Raw genomic sequence first — 17,979 nt, forward strand, 5'->3', positions numbered from 1 at the left:
GTACCATTTTTCAAAAAGCATTTGCTTATTTTGTGTCTTTGTCACATTCTGCTAATTGTTACAATATTTAAAACATTATCACTGTGTTTGTTATGGTGATGTTTGAAGTTACTATTATATTTGAGGGCACCAGGAACCACACCCATGTAAGTCAGTGAACTAATGGATAAATGTATGTTCTGGCCGAACTGGCAGTTCTACTTTCCTTGAGCCTTGCTGTTTTCTGAGACAGAACGTATTGAAATGAGTCCATTAATAACTCCACAGTGACCTCTTAAGTGTTCAAGTGAAAAGAAGAGCCACATATCTTTTACTATAATCAAAAGCCAGAAATGCTTAAGCTTAGTGAGGAAGACATGTCAAAAGCCAAGACAGGCCAAAAGCTAGGCCTCTTTTCCCTTACAGCCAACTTATCAAAAACAAAGGAAAAATTCTTGAAGGAAATGGGAAGTGCTACCCCAATAAACTCTTGAATGTTAGAAAGTGAAAAAAACCTTCATTGCTGATATGGAGAAAGTTTTAGTGGTCTGGGTGGAAGATCAAACTAGTTAGAATACTCCCTTAAGCCAAAGCCTAATCCAGAGCAAGGCCCTAACTCTCTGGTTCTCTCAAGGCTAAGAGAGTTGAGGAAGCTGCAGAAGAAAAGTTTGAAGCTAGCAGAGATTGGTTTATGAGGTTTCAAGAAAGAAGCTATCTCCATTAACTTTACAGTGCAAGGTGAAGCTGCAAGTACTGATGTAGAAACTGCAACAAGTTATCCAGATCTAACTAAAATAATTAATGAAGGTGGCTATGCTAAACAAAAGATTTTCAGTAAAGAAGAAACAGTTTTCTATTGGAAAAAGATGCCATCTAGCACTTTCATAGCTAGAGAGAAAAAGTCAATGCCTGGCTTCAAAGCTTCAAAGGAGCTAATACAGGTGGTGAATTTAGGTTGAAACCAGTGCTCGTTGACCATTCTGAAAATTCTAGGGCCCTTAAGAGTTATGCTAAATGAACTCTGCCTGTGCTCTATAAATGGAACAAGAAACCAGGATAATAAGCATATTTGTTTATAACATGGTTTATTGAATACTTTAAGCCCACTGTTGAGACCTACTGCTCAGAAAAAAGAAAAAAGGGTTCACCAACTCAATGGACATGAGTTTGAGTAAACTCCGGGAGATAGTGAAGGACAGGGAAGGCTGGCATGCTGCAGTCCATGGCGTGACAAAGAGTCAGACATGACTTAGCAACTTAACAGCACAGTTCTTTGGATCTTTGAGAGAATCAGAAAGAACTATTAGGATTTCATTTGACCTTTTTGTTTATAAAGCCAGTGCCTCTAAACTAGTAATTCCAGCTTGTCATATTAATGATAGTTAATTCAGGGGAAAATACTTTTTAACTCTCGAGTTTTGTCCCTTTCTCTCAAAAAAATCAAAATCAGAAACAGTAGTTATAGTAATTAAATTATTAAGCCATGGGATGTATGACTTAGTACTAAATTTAGGTTGGAAGAGAAAATTCATAAACTGAAATTTAGACTACCTATAAAAGAAAACATACTATTAGTGTTAGGCTTTGAGGTGATTTTGTGCCCTCATGTCATTCAGCTGTTGTCGTAGAGCTAGAATCCTTTTTGTAGCTCCTGGCAAATAAACATGTAACTTTTGTTTGAATGTTTCTGGTAAAAGGCACTTTTCATAGCAGCAGCAGAAAATGAACTTTGGGGAAATAATGTGATGCTTGAAGTTCCCAAAAAGAGTAGCTATATGTATCGTAAAAAAGGTGAGCATTAATTATAGATTTTTATCTTTGATTTTAGAGTGTCTAAATAGCTGAATTTTTCTGCATCTCCTATATAACAGAATGTAACAGTTGAAAGAACAGTGTGAAAGGAAATGTGAGAATCTGAAAGCTGTTCTCACACTTTCATTCATTAAACAAATATTCATTTCATCCCTATTTTATGGCAGGAATTATTGTGAAAGAAAGAGTAGGAACATTCTGTTGTTCATTAAAAGACTCTGAGATGGTAATTTCAATACCTCAAACCTTAGACCTTTAAGAAAGGTCCAAATCACAACAAAATACATAGAGTTGTTAAAATTAAGTTCTGCATCACTGACTCGATGGATGTCAGTCTGAGTGACCTCCGGGAGTTGGTAATGGACAGGGAGGCCTGGCGTGCTGCGATTCGTGGGGTCACAAAGAGTCGGACGCAACTGAACTGAACTGAAGGAGGGGAGATGAATGTAATAAAATATTGCGCATAATAGGAAATACCATCCAAAAGCCTATTGTAGACAGAAGTGTGTAGTATTTATTAAGGGATTAGGTTAGAGGTCCCCAACCATTTTGACAGCAGGGACCTATTTCCTGGAAGACAATTACTCCATGGACAAGGGATGGGAGATGGTTTTAGGATGATTCAAGCACCTTATATTTATTGTGCACTTTAACGCTGCCACTGATCTGACAGGAGGTACTGGTTCACATCCTGGAGGTTGGGGAATCCCTGGATTAGATGAAGTGGCTTCTGAAAGTTCTTTTCAGTTCTAAAGCTGAATGTAGGACAGTAAATAAGCAAGTAATATTTAAAAACATAGGGATTAGTTGACATGCTAAAAGGATGTTTTGGTAAAATTGGTTATACTTAAAATTTATAGTTTTTGTGTTTTGGTCTTCAAAATGAACATGTTGGTCAAAAAGAAAAGAACAGAAAGAACTTCTGAGTGTTTGTGAGAGAATAGTTGATTTAAATCACTTAAAGAATGCTTTACCATTAGAAGAAAATAACGTACTTACTGTTTTTGTGTATTATGTAGGAATGATGATGTCTCAGTATAAACTTTCTCAGAATTCCATGCACAGTAGTCCTGCATCTTCCAATTATCAACAAACCACTATCTCACATAGCCCCTCCAGGTAATGTATATATCATTTTATGAAGAACTATTTTCTGTAGTGAATGTGTTTAAAAATATACAGTATGTACACACATTTAGGTTAATGGTAAAATTCCTAAAGTTAATTCCTAAAGCTAATTTACCTAAAGTTAAAAAGTTTAGATGCTTATCCTTACATAGCACATGGATATTTGCCTTAAAATGTTAAATGTGGAAATGCTCTAATATACTGTTTGAAATAAATGGTAACTTAATTTAATGCAAACAAAAGAATGTGTTAAAATAGAGCATGTTTGAGATAAATAAGAAACTTCTTGGAGTAGAATTTAGGGAGCAGGTAAAATAAATGAATTAATCTATTTGAAAACTGCTTTAGTATAACTCTTAGGTTATGAATTGTGAATGATTTTTGTACATTATTTTTCAGAATTTTCTGTGTACATAGATTTTATTTTATTGAAATAACAAGGAATATCACTTATTTCATTTCCTGATATTGTTTATTTGGATTTTGGATTTTAGCCGGTTTGTGCCACCACAGACAAGCTCTGGGAACAGATTTATGCCACAACAAAATAGCCCAGTGCCTAGTCCATATGCCCCACAAAGCCCTGCAGGATACATGCCATATTCCCATCCTTCAAGTTATACAACACATCCACAGATGCAGCAAGGTAAGACAGCTGGTGCTTATCCACAGGAATGCCTATAGTTCCAGCAAATTCATTTTTTTCTTTACTTTTTTCATAAGTTTTCAAACACAAATACTAAACTGTATACTTATTCATCAGTAAATGTTTAACTATGGCTTATGTAATTAAAAACATATTACATTTATTGCTTGGACAGTAATCATTTTGGAGGTAAAAAGATAAGTGTAATTTCAGTCTTTGGATTACCTTATATTAACAACTGAGTATATCTAGTTATAAAATTAGGAACTGCTTTATTTAATTAGTCTTCTTTTAGTAGTACTAAGTCAAAGAAGAATTATGTATTAATTGGTAAAGTATATGTAGTGTGAAAAATTTAGTATCAAGTATATACAGTACTACAGTACTAATAGAGGAAAATTAATAATCTTGGATGCAAAATTTTCTGGGATTAGATTACTAGTTCTTATTTGAAGTTAGTTGTTGATAATATGTCTTTTTAAGATCATACTACCTTGGGATATATGCCATGGCTATCAAATAATGTATTAATATTCGTATATATTTGTTTTTACTTTTTTGGAGAAATTTTGAAAAATACAAAATATAACACATATACCTATGTTTTTGTCCCTCATAATTAACAACAAATTTTTATCAGTCACAGTCAGTCTTTAGTTCCTGTTTGTATTCTTAGTTTTTTATTATGCACGGAGTCAGTATCTTATAAAGTTTTAACTTGGGGTCATCTATTGAAACATCCAGATTCTGGTTTTCCAAACTAGATAATGAAATACTAGATTGAGTTTATTTCATGTAGTAACTCAGGGAAAAACTTGGAGGCAATCAATCACCCCTTTGAAATAGACACCTCCAGAATTATAGGATTTAGTATGAATGCAAACAGAAGTATGCATGTAGACTGGCTCTTGATATTTGTGAAATATTACTATTTTACTCTGGGATGCCAAAGTTACCTGGAGAAGGAAAGGCAACCCACTCCAGTATTCTTGCCTGGAGAATCCCATGGACAGAGGAGCCTGACAGACTATAGTCCATGGGGTCGCAAAGAGTTGAACACGACTGAGCAGCTAACACACACACACATGCCAAAGTTATGAGGATCATTTTAAATGTAATTGAAAAGAGGAGAAACGTTGACAGAACACGTTTGCTTCCTGCAGAAATATCCACATATATATGTGTAGGGGAAAAAAATGAGCTTTTACTGTAAATACTGTTGTCACTTTATAAGGAGATAAACCCAGCTTTTTCAAAAGAATAAGTTGAAATCACAAAATCAAAAAATATATACATAGTTTGAGGGCCTATTCAGTAATTAGTCATTTCTTGGAAATGTTCAGATACTTGAGAAACTAAAAATAATATTCAGAGATTAGCCTCAAATAGTTATCAAAATTATCATAAAGAAAACATTTAATGTGGTAAGAAGCAGATAGGTAAATGGAACAAAAAAAGATTCCAGAAATAAGGCAGATGTCTGTGGGAACTTAGAATTTGTGAAAGATAACATTTAAAATTCTTATAAACTTGAAACTTTTCATGTGGAAAACTAGAGAATAGCACAGTGGACCATTTTACTGATAGCATCCTGCCTCTCTGTCCTTAAATACGTTTGCTAAGAAGGCAGAGTTCTCCTTCATAAACACCAAGTGGAATAATTTGCCCCTAAAAATACTGAGAACATTTCTGTAGTGTCATTTGATATCCAGTCTATATTGTTTTCACCAGATGCCCCAGATACATCTTTTATAACCTTTTTCCCCCATATATGATCTAATCTAGTTTCTCACTCATTGCGCTTGGTTTTTACATCTTTTGACTCTTTTAAAAATCTATTTGGTCCCATAGTCTCTCTCCATGACAGTAATTTCTGTTTTTTTTTTTTTTTTTTTTAAGAAATCCTGTGCTATCTTTGTTGTGGAGTATCACGTATTCTAGACTTCACTATTTCCTTTTGTGTTGTTTGATTTGCTCATATACTCCTTATGTTTCGTACCAACTGGAACTTATCATTAAAGGCTCTATTAATTTCTAGTTTTATATTTTTGGAAAGGATACTAAAGTAATATGCACTTCATATTGCATCACATCAGAAGACTTATAATCACAAGTAGCTTCGCTATTAGTAATATTTAGGTGGTAACCACTTCTTTTATAATGAACATAATTTTTCCTTTGCAATTAGTAAGTAATTTGTCAGATTATACTTTGAGGTCACATAACTCTATTTCCTATTAATCTTTATCCTAAAGGGCTTACCATCCAATAGTGATTCTCTTTCCAATTCTGTCATTCTAAGATGGTATCTTGCATCAATATGTAATAGTGGATTGTTTAGTAAATCATGTTGGATAGGTTGGCTAGGCATTTTGAAATTTTAGATCATCTAGAGGAAGAATGTTCTAGGTGGATAAACGGTTTACATGTTTGTTTGTATTTTGACTCATGGAACTATAAGAAGAAAACATGAGGGTGAATTTTGGGTAATGTTAGGTCAAGAAATGGACTTCCCTGGTAGCTCAACTGGTAAAGAATCTGCCTGCAATGCAGGAGGCCTAGGTTCAATCCCTGGGTTGGGAAGATCCCCTGGAGAAGAGAACAGCTACTCACTCCAGTAGTCTGGCCTGGAGAATTCCACGGACTGTATGGGGTCACAAAGAGTCAGACACAAATGAGCGACTTTCATTTACTCACCAAGGGTGAAGAAGGCCTTTCTAAGTAGGACTGTATTCTAGAAGTGGGGGAAAAAACAAATTGATCACAAATTTCTATGTAAGAGGAGAGTACAAGTAAAAACAGGTAAATTGACTAAAGAAGTAAATAATTTACTGAAAAAGGAAAACAAATTGGATGCAGGTTTAATATGGTCAACCTGGTTCATGGTTAGAGAGATGTTAATCAAAATTAAATTGAAATAAAATTTTATTATAACTATCAGATTAGTGAACATGTTTTAGTGTGCAGGGAAATTCACATTTCATACAGTCTTCATAGGGATATAAATTGGTAGAACCGTTTTAGAGAGCAGTTTGACAATATCTATTTTTGTTTAAAATCTCCCTCAGTTCTTCAAAATCTGTCTCTTTTATAACTGGGGGAGGATATAAAGCATGTTCAGACAGTTCCATCTCAAGTTCTACCAAGCATTCATGGAAAGGATATTCTAATTTTACTAGAACTAAAGACCTAAGTATGAAAAAGCAAAACTGTGAAACTTTTGAAAGAAAATTTCAGAGAGTAATTTTTATGATTTTGTGTTAAGTAGGGAATCTGAATTTGTAATACACATGAAAAGATGCTTGGCTTCACTACTGTTTAAGGAAAGAAACACAAATTAAAGTAACCATCAGAGACATTTCTCATCTGCAGATTGATGAAAATCGTTGGCAAGAATATAGAGCAGCAAGAACACTTGTCTATTACTAGTAGAGTGGTCATAAATAATTTGGAAAACTATTTGTTAATATTTAGCAAGAGTTAAAAACAGGAATATTCAGCAATTTCACTCCTAGTCACATTTATAAGTCATTATAAGAATACATAATACATTACAGCATTGTTTATGATGACAAAAATATTCAAGCAATCTAAACTACTAACATAAGTCTGGATAAAATGTGTACATTATGCAGCAGACTATATGTCATTATTTATTTAAAATAAATTAAAACTACATATGTAAAAATAGATAATTTCAACACAATATTAAAATTGAAAAGTTATAGAATATATACATATACCATTTATATAATGTGCTAAGCAGTAATGTGTTATTTAGGAATATATTCATTTATAACAAAACTATAAAGATATTCATTGGTAGAGTGGACTCTAAGTTCAATAGTAGCACTTGCTTTTAGTGAATAAGAGGAAGAAAATAAAGGAGAGGCATATGCAGGTATATGGAGAGCTTCAACCATATCTAATATCTTATTTCTTTTCAGAAATCAATCTGAATGACTTGTGGCACGGTGTTAAGATTTGATTAAGTTGTGTATAGTCAGCCAGCTTATATTAGTCTTTGTAATTTATGAAGAAAAAGTATTACTTGTGAACAATTATTGTTACTATCCTCTAAGAATTTTACCAGTTTATTTTTATAAATCTTTTTTAAAATTCTTATTAATTTCAGCATCGGTATCAAGTCCCATTGTTGCAGGTGGTTTGAGAAACCTACATGATAATAAAGTTTCTGGTTCGTTGTCTGGCAATTCTGCTAATCATCATGCTGATAATCCTAGACATGGCTCAAGTGATGACTACCTACACATGGTGCACAGGCTAAGTAATGACGTATGTAATCATATTAGTTATCATTAAGGTAATGAAATAGTTCTAATATTTGTCGCATAAACCAGTATTTCAATTCTATAATAAAAAGGAAATCTGTCTTTTTTTGAGGATTATACTATGTCTGAGAATTTAGCTGTACTCTTAGAGCTTAATCTAGAGAAGAGTTGCTAAACTCGCCAGTAGTCTGATCCACAAACTAAGAATGATTTTCATAGTTTAAGAGAACAACAGCAACAAATAACTTTATGTGACAAACTGTGGATGACCCAGAAAACTTGTGCATTATCTGTCTCTTTATAGAAAAACTTTGCCAACCTGTGGTCTAGAGGTTTAGGTCCTTAATGAAATCATACTTCATCTTAAAGTATTTGCTCACACAAAGATGTCCTCTTATGAGCCTTTATGTATTAGTACTTAGCTCTTTTTCCATTTTCCCCTGAAATTTAATGTTACTTTAACGTTATTGAAATAATCCACATACTAGAAATTTGTCTTGTTATTTATTGGTGGTATTATCACGTTACATGTATTTAAGTTGAACAAAGATGACATTGGACTCTGCCTTCAAGACATTTACATTTATGACCTAGTAGGATATTCAGAGCTCCTTTTGTAGAAAACAGTAAACAAAAATGGAGCATACCAGTAATACCAGTTTTCTTATTCATTGCCATGCTTAGGCTGTTGATTGTTTTGGATACAGTTTCAGTTCTTCTAAGATATACCACGAAGAAAACAGGAAAGTGCAGAAGAATTATGCTTTTGAATACCAACACTTTACCTGTCAGTAATTTATGTCTTTTATTGGTTCTCTTTAAGATTTCTATAAAACCCCTTCCATCATTCAAGGTATAACTGTTATACTCTATTCCTAGGATGGAGATTCTTCAACAATGAGGAATGCTGCGTCTTTTCCTTTGAGGTCTCCACAGCCAGTATGTTCCCCTGCTGGAAGTGATGGGACTCCAAAAGGTATCATTGTAACTAAAACTTCCTTAAATTTTCATATTTCAAACTGAGTAAAGAATTCAAACTTCTTAATGCAGGTACCAAAAAATTATTCTTTATAACTTTTCATTTATTGTAGAAAAAAAGGAACCTGTACTTACTTTTTCAGATATATATAGTATCATTCTTACTGATTATCCAGTGGTCTTTTCAAACCATAATCCTTTTAATATTTCTTAAATATTTGAAATTATTGATCTTTTTCTCCTTGGCCTCCAAAACTTATTTTGTAGTGAATCCACCTGCTTTCCTTGTTTTTTCATTGTCATTTTTCCCTTCATTAGCTCTCTGTTCTCTCATTTCTCAAGATTTCTATCATTATATTTTTATCTTCTATTTTACTTTTTTCCTTGACTGTTTTACTCAGTTTTGGTAGCAGCATTGGTTATTTTTGTGAACAGGACACCAAAATCAATGTCTTCGGTTCCAGTTCTGTCTCCCAAATTGTAATTTTTCATTCCAGACAAAACCTCTTCACATCTAGCTGATATTTTAAATTCATGTTCAAAATTTTTCTTGATGTTCTTTCTGCCATTTTTGTTGGGCTTAATGATATTTCAATCCTGAATTGTCATAATCGTCTCTCACTCCTTAGATAGTCATTTATCAAAATCTGGCCTGTTCTATGTGATCTCTATGTACTTGATCTCGTACATCTACTTTATTTCTGCTTATTAAAATCATATTAATTCTTCAAGTTCTAATTTAAATAGCTGATCTTCTATGGACTCTCCCCTAGTGTCTCTAAGTGTTTATTTTTTTTCTAATAACTTATTTATGAACATGAATTTCGTTTTCTGTATCTTCTAATTCCCAAAGTACTTTGTGTGGTCTTTTGTGCATAGTAAAGTCACAAAATTCTGAATTTAAATCCAGGTTTGAGCTATTTTAAAAAATACTTGAACTGGGCTTCCTTGGTGGCTCAGTCTTGGAAGAATCTGCCTGCCAGTGCAGGAGACACTGCATTGGCAGTGTTTGATCCCACATCTGGAAGATCCCACATACAGTGGGGCAACTAAGCCCAAGCACCACACCTACTGAGCCCACACTTTATGGAGTCTTCAAGGTGTAACTGAGGCCTGTGCGTCCTAGAGGCCATGCTCTGCAACAAAAGACACCACCACAATGAGAAGCCTGTACACCACCACCGAAGAGTAGCCTCTGCTTGTCACAACCTCAGAAAAGCCTGTGCAACAAGAAAGAGCCAACATGGTCAAAAATAAATAAGTCTTAGTTTAAAAAAAACACTTAAAACTAAAGTCCAGACTTAAAAAGAAAAACTTAACCATCCGGTTTTGTTGGAGGAGAATATCATATCCACTTTAGAGAATTCGCTTTTAATTAATTGCAGTATAGCTGATAATAAATTTTAACTGTTCATGAGAATTTCTAATTGTGGCCGTCTTAAGCATGGACTGGGCTTCCTCACTGTAAAAATTTCTTTTTCTTAGTTTATTTTCCAGGTCTTTGATTTGGGATATTCTTCATGAGGTGAAAGCTGAACTTTTATGAGCCATTCTAATTCAATAATTCTAATTCAATAATTAGAATTTTGAGCCATTCTAATTCTTTAATTCTATGAATTTTCAGGGATTAAAATAACCCAGTTTGTGAAAAAGAGAACAACTGCCAACTCCGTTTGTAGGTTAGGTGTCAAAGTTAGGTACAGTCTTACAGGTATTTTCAGAGTGAGAAATATTTAGACTGCCAGGGAGGAGAGTAGCAGTGGAATAGCTGGTTATTCTGGATAATGAGACCATTTTCCCTGTAACTCTTGAGCATGGATAGATTTATAAATGGATGGTTAGATGGATAGATAACTTTAGATAGAAAGAGAAGAAAGCTAGAACAACTAAACTCACTAACTTTCCTCCTCAGAAGCTTCTATTTCTGCTCATGCGGTTGTTTTCCAACTAGTTTTGAATGTTGAATGCATCTTCAGTAAGCCTAGTTTGATTTTTAGATTCATTGTTGGGATTTAAAGTTTGTTCTAAAATATATATAATTTGACAGATAAATTTTAAGTGAAAAGACAATATGATGTATTATAATTCACACATTAGACAGATCTGGGTTTAAATTTTTGGTTTGCTAGCTATTTAATATTGGAAAAATTTCTTAATCTATAAACGTCATGTTAGTTTCTGCAGAATAGTTATAATACTCATCAAGATTGTTGTAAATCATTTAAATGAATTGATGTGCAAAGTACTTTACACAAGCTCTGAGACAAAATAAGTGGTCCCAGAGTGTTGGTTTCATTTCTTTTTAATGTCTCCATAAAAGCTCCATCTGAAATCAGTCTATCTTTGATGTAACTTCAAACTAACATTTGTAGTAAAAACACTGAAACAATTTAAGACAAGCCTAGGTTTAAGTTCATTCTATAAAGCACTTTTACCTTGACTGATTTTTATTATTTCTCATGGTCTTTTAAAATTTTTACAAGTAGTCTAATTGACAAGTAATGTATATACTATTCAGATGCAGTTATACATTTGTTTCTAAAGCATGTCAATACAATTTTTCACCATTAAAACTTGTTAACAAAAAATTTTCCCATTTGTTTAGCTTATTTTTTAGCACTTCCTTATATAGTGTTTAATTTAATGGACTCTGGGCTGAACATGTTTTATTGAGCATTGAAATTTGCTCAACCTGCATATTTTTCTAATAAAAGGAGGATTAGCAAGCTGAAGAGAGTATGTAAATGGTGTTAAGTGAGGGAAAAAGAGATGACCACATAAAGGTATAAGTTAATACTTTACCACCAATTTGTTAAATAAGTGAAGACTGATCCCTGTAATTTTTCCCACTTCCTTTTTCTTATACCATTAAGTATTCCTATGAGTGTAGTCTCTAGGATTAATTTGTAACGTTTTTATAATTTGACAAACTTATTCTTGCTTTAGACATGTCATTTTTTCTAGATAATAAGTGAGTATAGATTATCATTCTTAAAACATTTGTGTTGCATCTTTAGAAATACTGAAAAAAAAAAGAAATACTGAACTCTTTTGATGTTTTCAAGCTAAGTACTTTTTAGGTGAAAAAATAAAGATAGTACTGATCTGGAAGATGAAAACCCATTCTTTAATTCAAACCTGAGTCATCTAGCAGCAAGCTGAAAGACCATGGGGGACATATCGTTAGGCTTTCATATTCTATAAATAAGTAGCCAGATGAAATAGTTTCCTTTTTTTCTAGCAGTACTATATTGTTGCTTATTTATTGTATCACATATCTGAAAATATAAAACTAGCACAACTGTTTATTCCTGTTGAATTGTAGGATCAAGACCACCTTTAATCCTGCAGTCTCAGTCTCTACCTTGTTCTTCACCTCGAGATGTTCCACCAGACATCTTGTTAGATTCTCCAGAAAGAAAACAAAAGAAGCAAAAGAAAATGAAATTAGGCAAAGATGAAAAAGACCAGAATGAGAAGGCTGCAATGTATGATATCATTAGCTCTCCATCCAAGGACTCTACTAAACTTACGTTAAGACTTACTCGTGTAAGGTCTTCAGACATGGACCAGCAAGAGGATATGCTTTCTGGTATGGAAAATAGCAATGTTTCAGAAAATGATATTCCTTTTAATGTGCAGTACCCAGGACAGACTTCAAAAACACCCATTACTCCACAGGATGTAAACCGCCCACTAAATGCTGCTCAGTGTTTGTCGCAGCAAGAACAAACAGCATTCCTTCCAGCAAATCAAGTGCCTGTTTTACAACAGAACACTTCAGTTGCTACAAAACAGCCCCAGACTTCTGTGGTACTGAATCAGCAACAGGTATCACAACAGGGACCTATATATGATGAAGTGGAATTGGATGCATTGGCTGAAATTGAGCGAATAGAAAGAGAATCAGCTATTGAAAGGGAGCGTTTTTCAAAAGAAGTTCAAGATAAAGGTAAAATAACCTCATTACTATCACTTCATGCCCTTGGTGAATATATAATTATATAATGTCCTAACACGTTTTTAATATTAACTCTTTTTTCTTATTATATTTTATGATTTCTAATGTTTCTCCTCAATTGTGGTTTTGTTACTAATGCTCATCCTTCAGAAGTTAAATTCTTAATTTCATTTTTTATTTGAAAGAACTATCTGAGATTTGGTAATTCTATAAAACCAAATAGGTCTATCACCTATTATATATTAAATGATTTTATCTGTGCTCATCTTCCAAAATGAAGATTGTTTCCACAAATTATGTTAACATAATTTTGCATCTTTACCTTTTTTCTACCTAAACAAGGTTAACCACTATAGATTATTTTGAATCAGTGGTTTTAAGGAAAAAGTGTCTGTATGTTTGTTATGCAGTTAGATTTTTCCCTTAGTTTCTAATTTTGTTATCTCAATGTGAATTTTTTTATGAAAAAAAATTAGGAAAGAATTTTAAGTTAGTATTAAATAGCAATAAGAATCAAGGATCTTTCGTTGGTGATTATAGTTAGGTGTTCCCTTTTGTCTGACTGGTGTATTAGGATGAATTTACAAGACACCTGTTCTGTGAGTTTATGGACTTTCTTTTTGTGCTTTATAAAAAATTATAATGAAAGTAAATCCTGTTAAGTTCTTAGTTGTTTGGTTTGGTGAACATTATGTTTAAAATCTCTTGAAAATTTTTAGAGAGACTAATAAATCAGTAGTTAAAGTTAGTTATTTATAAATTTTATGTCTCTACAGTAGGTGCATATACATATTTGACCATCCAAACCAAAGAATACTTTGATTTAATTTTATAGTTAAATATTCTAGATTTAGTTATAGTTCTTCAGGTTTCTCTTTGGTCATTATTAAACAAAACTTCTTGATGTTGACTTGAAGTTGTTTTTATATATGATCTTGCTCATCATGTGACAGGATCACTTGTAGATCATTCTGTACCTATGTTGAGAAACATGCAAAGATCATATTATGTTTCCTGCCTATCATGACATTTGTTTTTAATGTTACTGGAAGAATAAACTGTACTTGGTAATTGTTACATTACCATCTTTGCTAAGTGCAGAAATCACAGGTAGATAGATGCAGATAAAAAAATTGCTAGAAGTCTTCATTTTATTGGCGAGAAAACTTTTTTTTTTAACTAGCAGATCATAGACATTAAGGACGAAATAAAGTGTCACTTGCCCTTTTTCTCTTTGCTTAGTAGTTTGGGGTTCAGGAAACAATTCTATAGGTTCCAAAATGTATCTTTTCCTCCAGCCTCTCATAAAAGTATATGCATATCAAGTGAAGAGAGCAATATTATTCAGCTACTCTTGATAATATTACCTTATTCCGTTTCCTGAATCCTGTGACAGTTTTGTAAAAAAAACATGTACTATTGCAATTTCTTTGCCAAGAAGTATTAGTTGCCTTGAGAACTTGTGCATGACATTTTAATTTGTGTTTTTAAAAATTGCATTCTTTTAAAAAGAGGATGATTCTTTTTTAATGACTTAATTGTTGGAATGAAAGTGGAGAAAATGGTGAGCTTTTTTCCTTACTTTTTTGAACTTTTACTATATCATATTTGTTGAAACCATAGTTTTTACTTTTAAGAACTGAATGGAAATAAGGATAGTAAAATACTGGTTGCATGTTAGCAAGCATTTTAGACTGCTAACTTTTCTTTGGGAAAATAAAAGAAAATCAACAAACAGAATACTGTTCTTCCTAAAACTTGTTATGTATATTTAAATTTTTATTATCCATCTTCTCTGTCATCTGTGATGGTGTGACTAAAACAAAGATATTTGAAAAGCTGAGTGACCACAGTTGACTTACCATTTTGAAACAATGTAAGCTAACTTACAGAGGCAGCTGGTTCTGTAAGGATTTAAGGGAAAAGATGAACTGTCTGATTTTCAGTTTGATTTAGATGATTTTCTCAAATTGGTTATGCTGATTTGGCTGACCTTATATTAATGCTGTCATCTCCAGCCTTCTGAGAGCCATGTCCCCATGACTTTATTTGAAAAAGTTTGGAATTTAGGTACTAGCTGACACCTTTGATTTAAATCTTGTCATTTTGTATTCAATTTCTGAATTGTGTAATGAGATAGTGTTTTATATATAAATAGTTATATTGAGATTTTGAAAAGATTAAAGGTTTGGTATATTGCTCTAACTTTGTAGTTGAGGTCATAAATTAAAGTTTTCTAAAGTGGTAGTCCCTTGAGAGATGAAATACTTCAAAGAAGTATTGAATGAATTTATCACTAGTTACTGCTACATCTTAGGACTATATTGTAAAATTGGTATTTACTGTATTCTGAGGCTTGGCACTGAGTACTTCTTTATAACTTTTATTGCTGGTAGTAAGAACAAAGAAGCCTACTTGGCTGGTCTACATGGTTTTACTCAGAGCTCTGCTCTAGGTTATGAGCTTGTGTCCCGTCATATTTGTTATAAATGAATGAATGAAGCATTCCCCTCAGTTGACCAGAAGTCAGAAACCTTTACCTTATGAATAAGATTAGAAAGTTCAGCAAACAAGATTGTTTTGATAATTGTGGAATTAAAGAAAAGGGACAGAATACTCTTAGAAATATTTCACGTAGGCTGTGGTATAACCTAATACACTGCTGTTCCACACACAGAAGATGCTTTTCTGGCTGCTGTATATTCATGTTCCTTTGGCCTGTTCTCTCTTCTTTGGACAGTTTTACATACACCGACAGGTTAATTCTGTGCAACCTAATATTTCATAATATTCCTACAGGACCTTCTTCTCAATCTTTTGCTCAACCTTTTAACATCTTTAATTACATAAATTAATTTTAAAGGGCTATTTTTCTTTGCTTCTGGGATGAGCTGTCATAGACATTAATATCTCCATGTGCTGAAAATACCTGCTTTCTGTTGTTAAAGAGAGGGTTTCTTTATTCATCTTTGCCTGTTTCATCTTTTCCGAAGGTCCACTTTCCATGTTAGCAAGTTTAAGGAATGGCCTAGCTTCACTAATGTTTTTTATGATGTTAAAATATTCTTGCACTGTAACCCTTATTAGAAGTAAATTATTACCCATTGCCATTTGAAATAGACTGGGATTTGGGACAGGAATAGGACAGTTCGTCACTTAGCCTGTACTTTGGTTTAGGGGTGGGATGTTTTCGTTTTTTTATAATTAGCTACTCTGTGTACAGTTGCTCTGCTTGTTTTGCTTTAAGTGTCTTCAGTTATCACTTGTAGTAGACTTAGACAGGTGATCTAGTTTGTTTCTTATAAGCATAATTGAGTTTACCATTTCTGTAAGGGTCAGATCTTATTTTCAAAATATCAGCATCAAGATGACAAATGTTGTTGGTCTCAAAATTAAGATATGTTTTCACGTGCATTTTCTTCAGGAATACCTAAAGTTTAATAGCGTAACTTACTAATTCCAGTTCTTTAGAAAGCTTACAGGTGTTGCAAATATTAACATGATTCTTAATAGAGATGGCTTTCAGTCATTAGGTGAAGGTCATGTAGTGAAGACCGATAATGAAAGTGAATAGACAAAAGTGACCTATGTGGATTCAGAGCCACTTTACAGGAATAAGTTCTTGGTGGAGCTGAATTAGATTGAGTGAATCAGAGTCTGCGTGCTTTTAACATATCCAAGAATCTTTGCAGTAGTAATGGAAATGTTCTGGGTTTTACAGAAGAGGTGAAGTACCCTTCAATAGTTCAAAAATTAAAACTTTGTATTTAGCAATATTTTATGCATTGTAGAAAAAATTATAAGTTCTTCCCCAAACTTAACACATCACTCATGTGCAAATGCTTAAGTATTTCGTAATCTTTTAAAATTTAGCCTTAATGATATTTTAATGTTTTTCTAAAAGACAGATTGTTCATATTAGTAAAAGGATGAGCCACACATCTCTTAAGAGAGGTCTCCAGATGCTTGAGATCTATGTCAATAATTCTTAGATTCTTAGGTTATCATTTTAATGGCTTTCATAAAGCATATTTCATTGAAAAATATAAAAATCTTGGATTATGCTCATTTAAATTTCTAGATGCTTAGATTTTTTTTCTAAATGCTTATAAAAGTTTAAGGGATAAGTATAAGGTTATAAAGCATCCTGTTTTTAAGGTAATTATTTGGTGTGCCCTTTGGCAAGATATAAAAGTTGTTTTGTGTGGCAGAACAGTCAGACGCAAAATTCTATAAATTAGTATTCTAAGTGCTTTTTTCCTTATATACTGATACAAAAAGCTTCATACAAGTTTTTGCCAGGTTAGTTTTAACTAGGGAAAACAGTTTAATGATAACATAATTTATTATCATCATTGTGTAGTTACTTTGCAAATGGAGAAAATGTAGTGATAGATTTGATTTCTGAATAACTGAAAAAGCAGAATGATTAGTTCCTTAAAAAAATTACTGGCAAACATCTAAAATAAATTTTAGTAATATTTGATTAGATTATAAACTGTAAGGGGCTGCTGCTTCATATTTTGAAAACAAAATGATGGAATTTTGATGTATAAAAGCATCATTACTATTACAAACGTGTTGTTTTTTTTTTTTCTCCCCAGAACTTGGTTCTGTCATATTTAAGGGGTTGTTTTTAGTGATTATTTTGACTTTTCACTGTTTGATCCTCTTTTTCTTAAATAATACTTATCATATTAATGAATACTATAAGAGACTATAAAGATGGTCCTAAAAATTTTTTTAAATAACTGTTAAAATAGCCAGACAATTCAGCAAGTATCATTAAGGCAAAGTCTCAAGGCTCTATCATGCTATATACTTTATGAACTGTGCATTAGCTTTTAAATTACATTTGTGCTGTTGACACCTTGAAGAATTTGAATCCTGGATCAAAGCTTAATAACTATTATGTTCTTTTTTTCCTGTCTTACTCTCCTCATATACTTTTTTTTTTCAGTAACATGATTTCTGTTTTCTTTTGGGTTTTATTCTTTTTCATACTTTCCTTACATGTGGCAAAAGCACCCTGTTTTGTATGTTGGCATTTGGGGGTTCTTTGTAGTTTTTAATAGATTAGCAGTTTAAATTATCTTTTTACTCTAGTCACAAAAATTTCTTGAGGTATAGCAGATGTGAATATTTCCTCAAACCTTGGTTTAAAAGTATTATGCCATCATGCC

At 32.7% G+C, this 17,979-nt stretch overlaps 1 protein-coding gene across 3 annotated transcripts in view; it reads left to right on the forward strand.

The window, feature by feature from the left end:
• Positions 1-17,979, forward strand: part of NIPBL (NIPBL cohesin loading factor) — a 197,574-nt gene that overhangs the window by 90,441 nt on the left and 89,154 nt on the right. For all 3 annotated transcript variants that reach the window (XM_040262351.1, XM_040262349.1, XM_040262350.1), the window contains exons 5-9: positions 2,811-2,910; positions 3,414-3,565; positions 7,701-7,861; positions 8,737-8,833; positions 12,161-12,787. In XM_040262351.1, coding sequence (XP_040118285.1) covers positions 2,811-2,910; positions 3,414-3,565; positions 7,701-7,861; positions 8,737-8,833; positions 12,161-12,787 — 1,137 coding nt within the window. The remainder of the gene's footprint in view (positions 1-2,810; positions 2,911-3,413; positions 3,566-7,700; positions 7,862-8,736; positions 8,834-12,160; positions 12,788-17,979) is intronic.

Source organism: Oryx dammah, unplaced genomic scaffold (genome assembly GCF_014754425.2).
Source record: "Oryx dammah isolate SB20612 unplaced genomic scaffold, SCBI_Odam_1.1 HiC_scaffold_20, whole genome shotgun sequence".
Taxonomy (NCBI): domain Eukaryota; kingdom Metazoa; phylum Chordata; class Mammalia; order Artiodactyla; family Bovidae; genus Oryx; species Oryx dammah.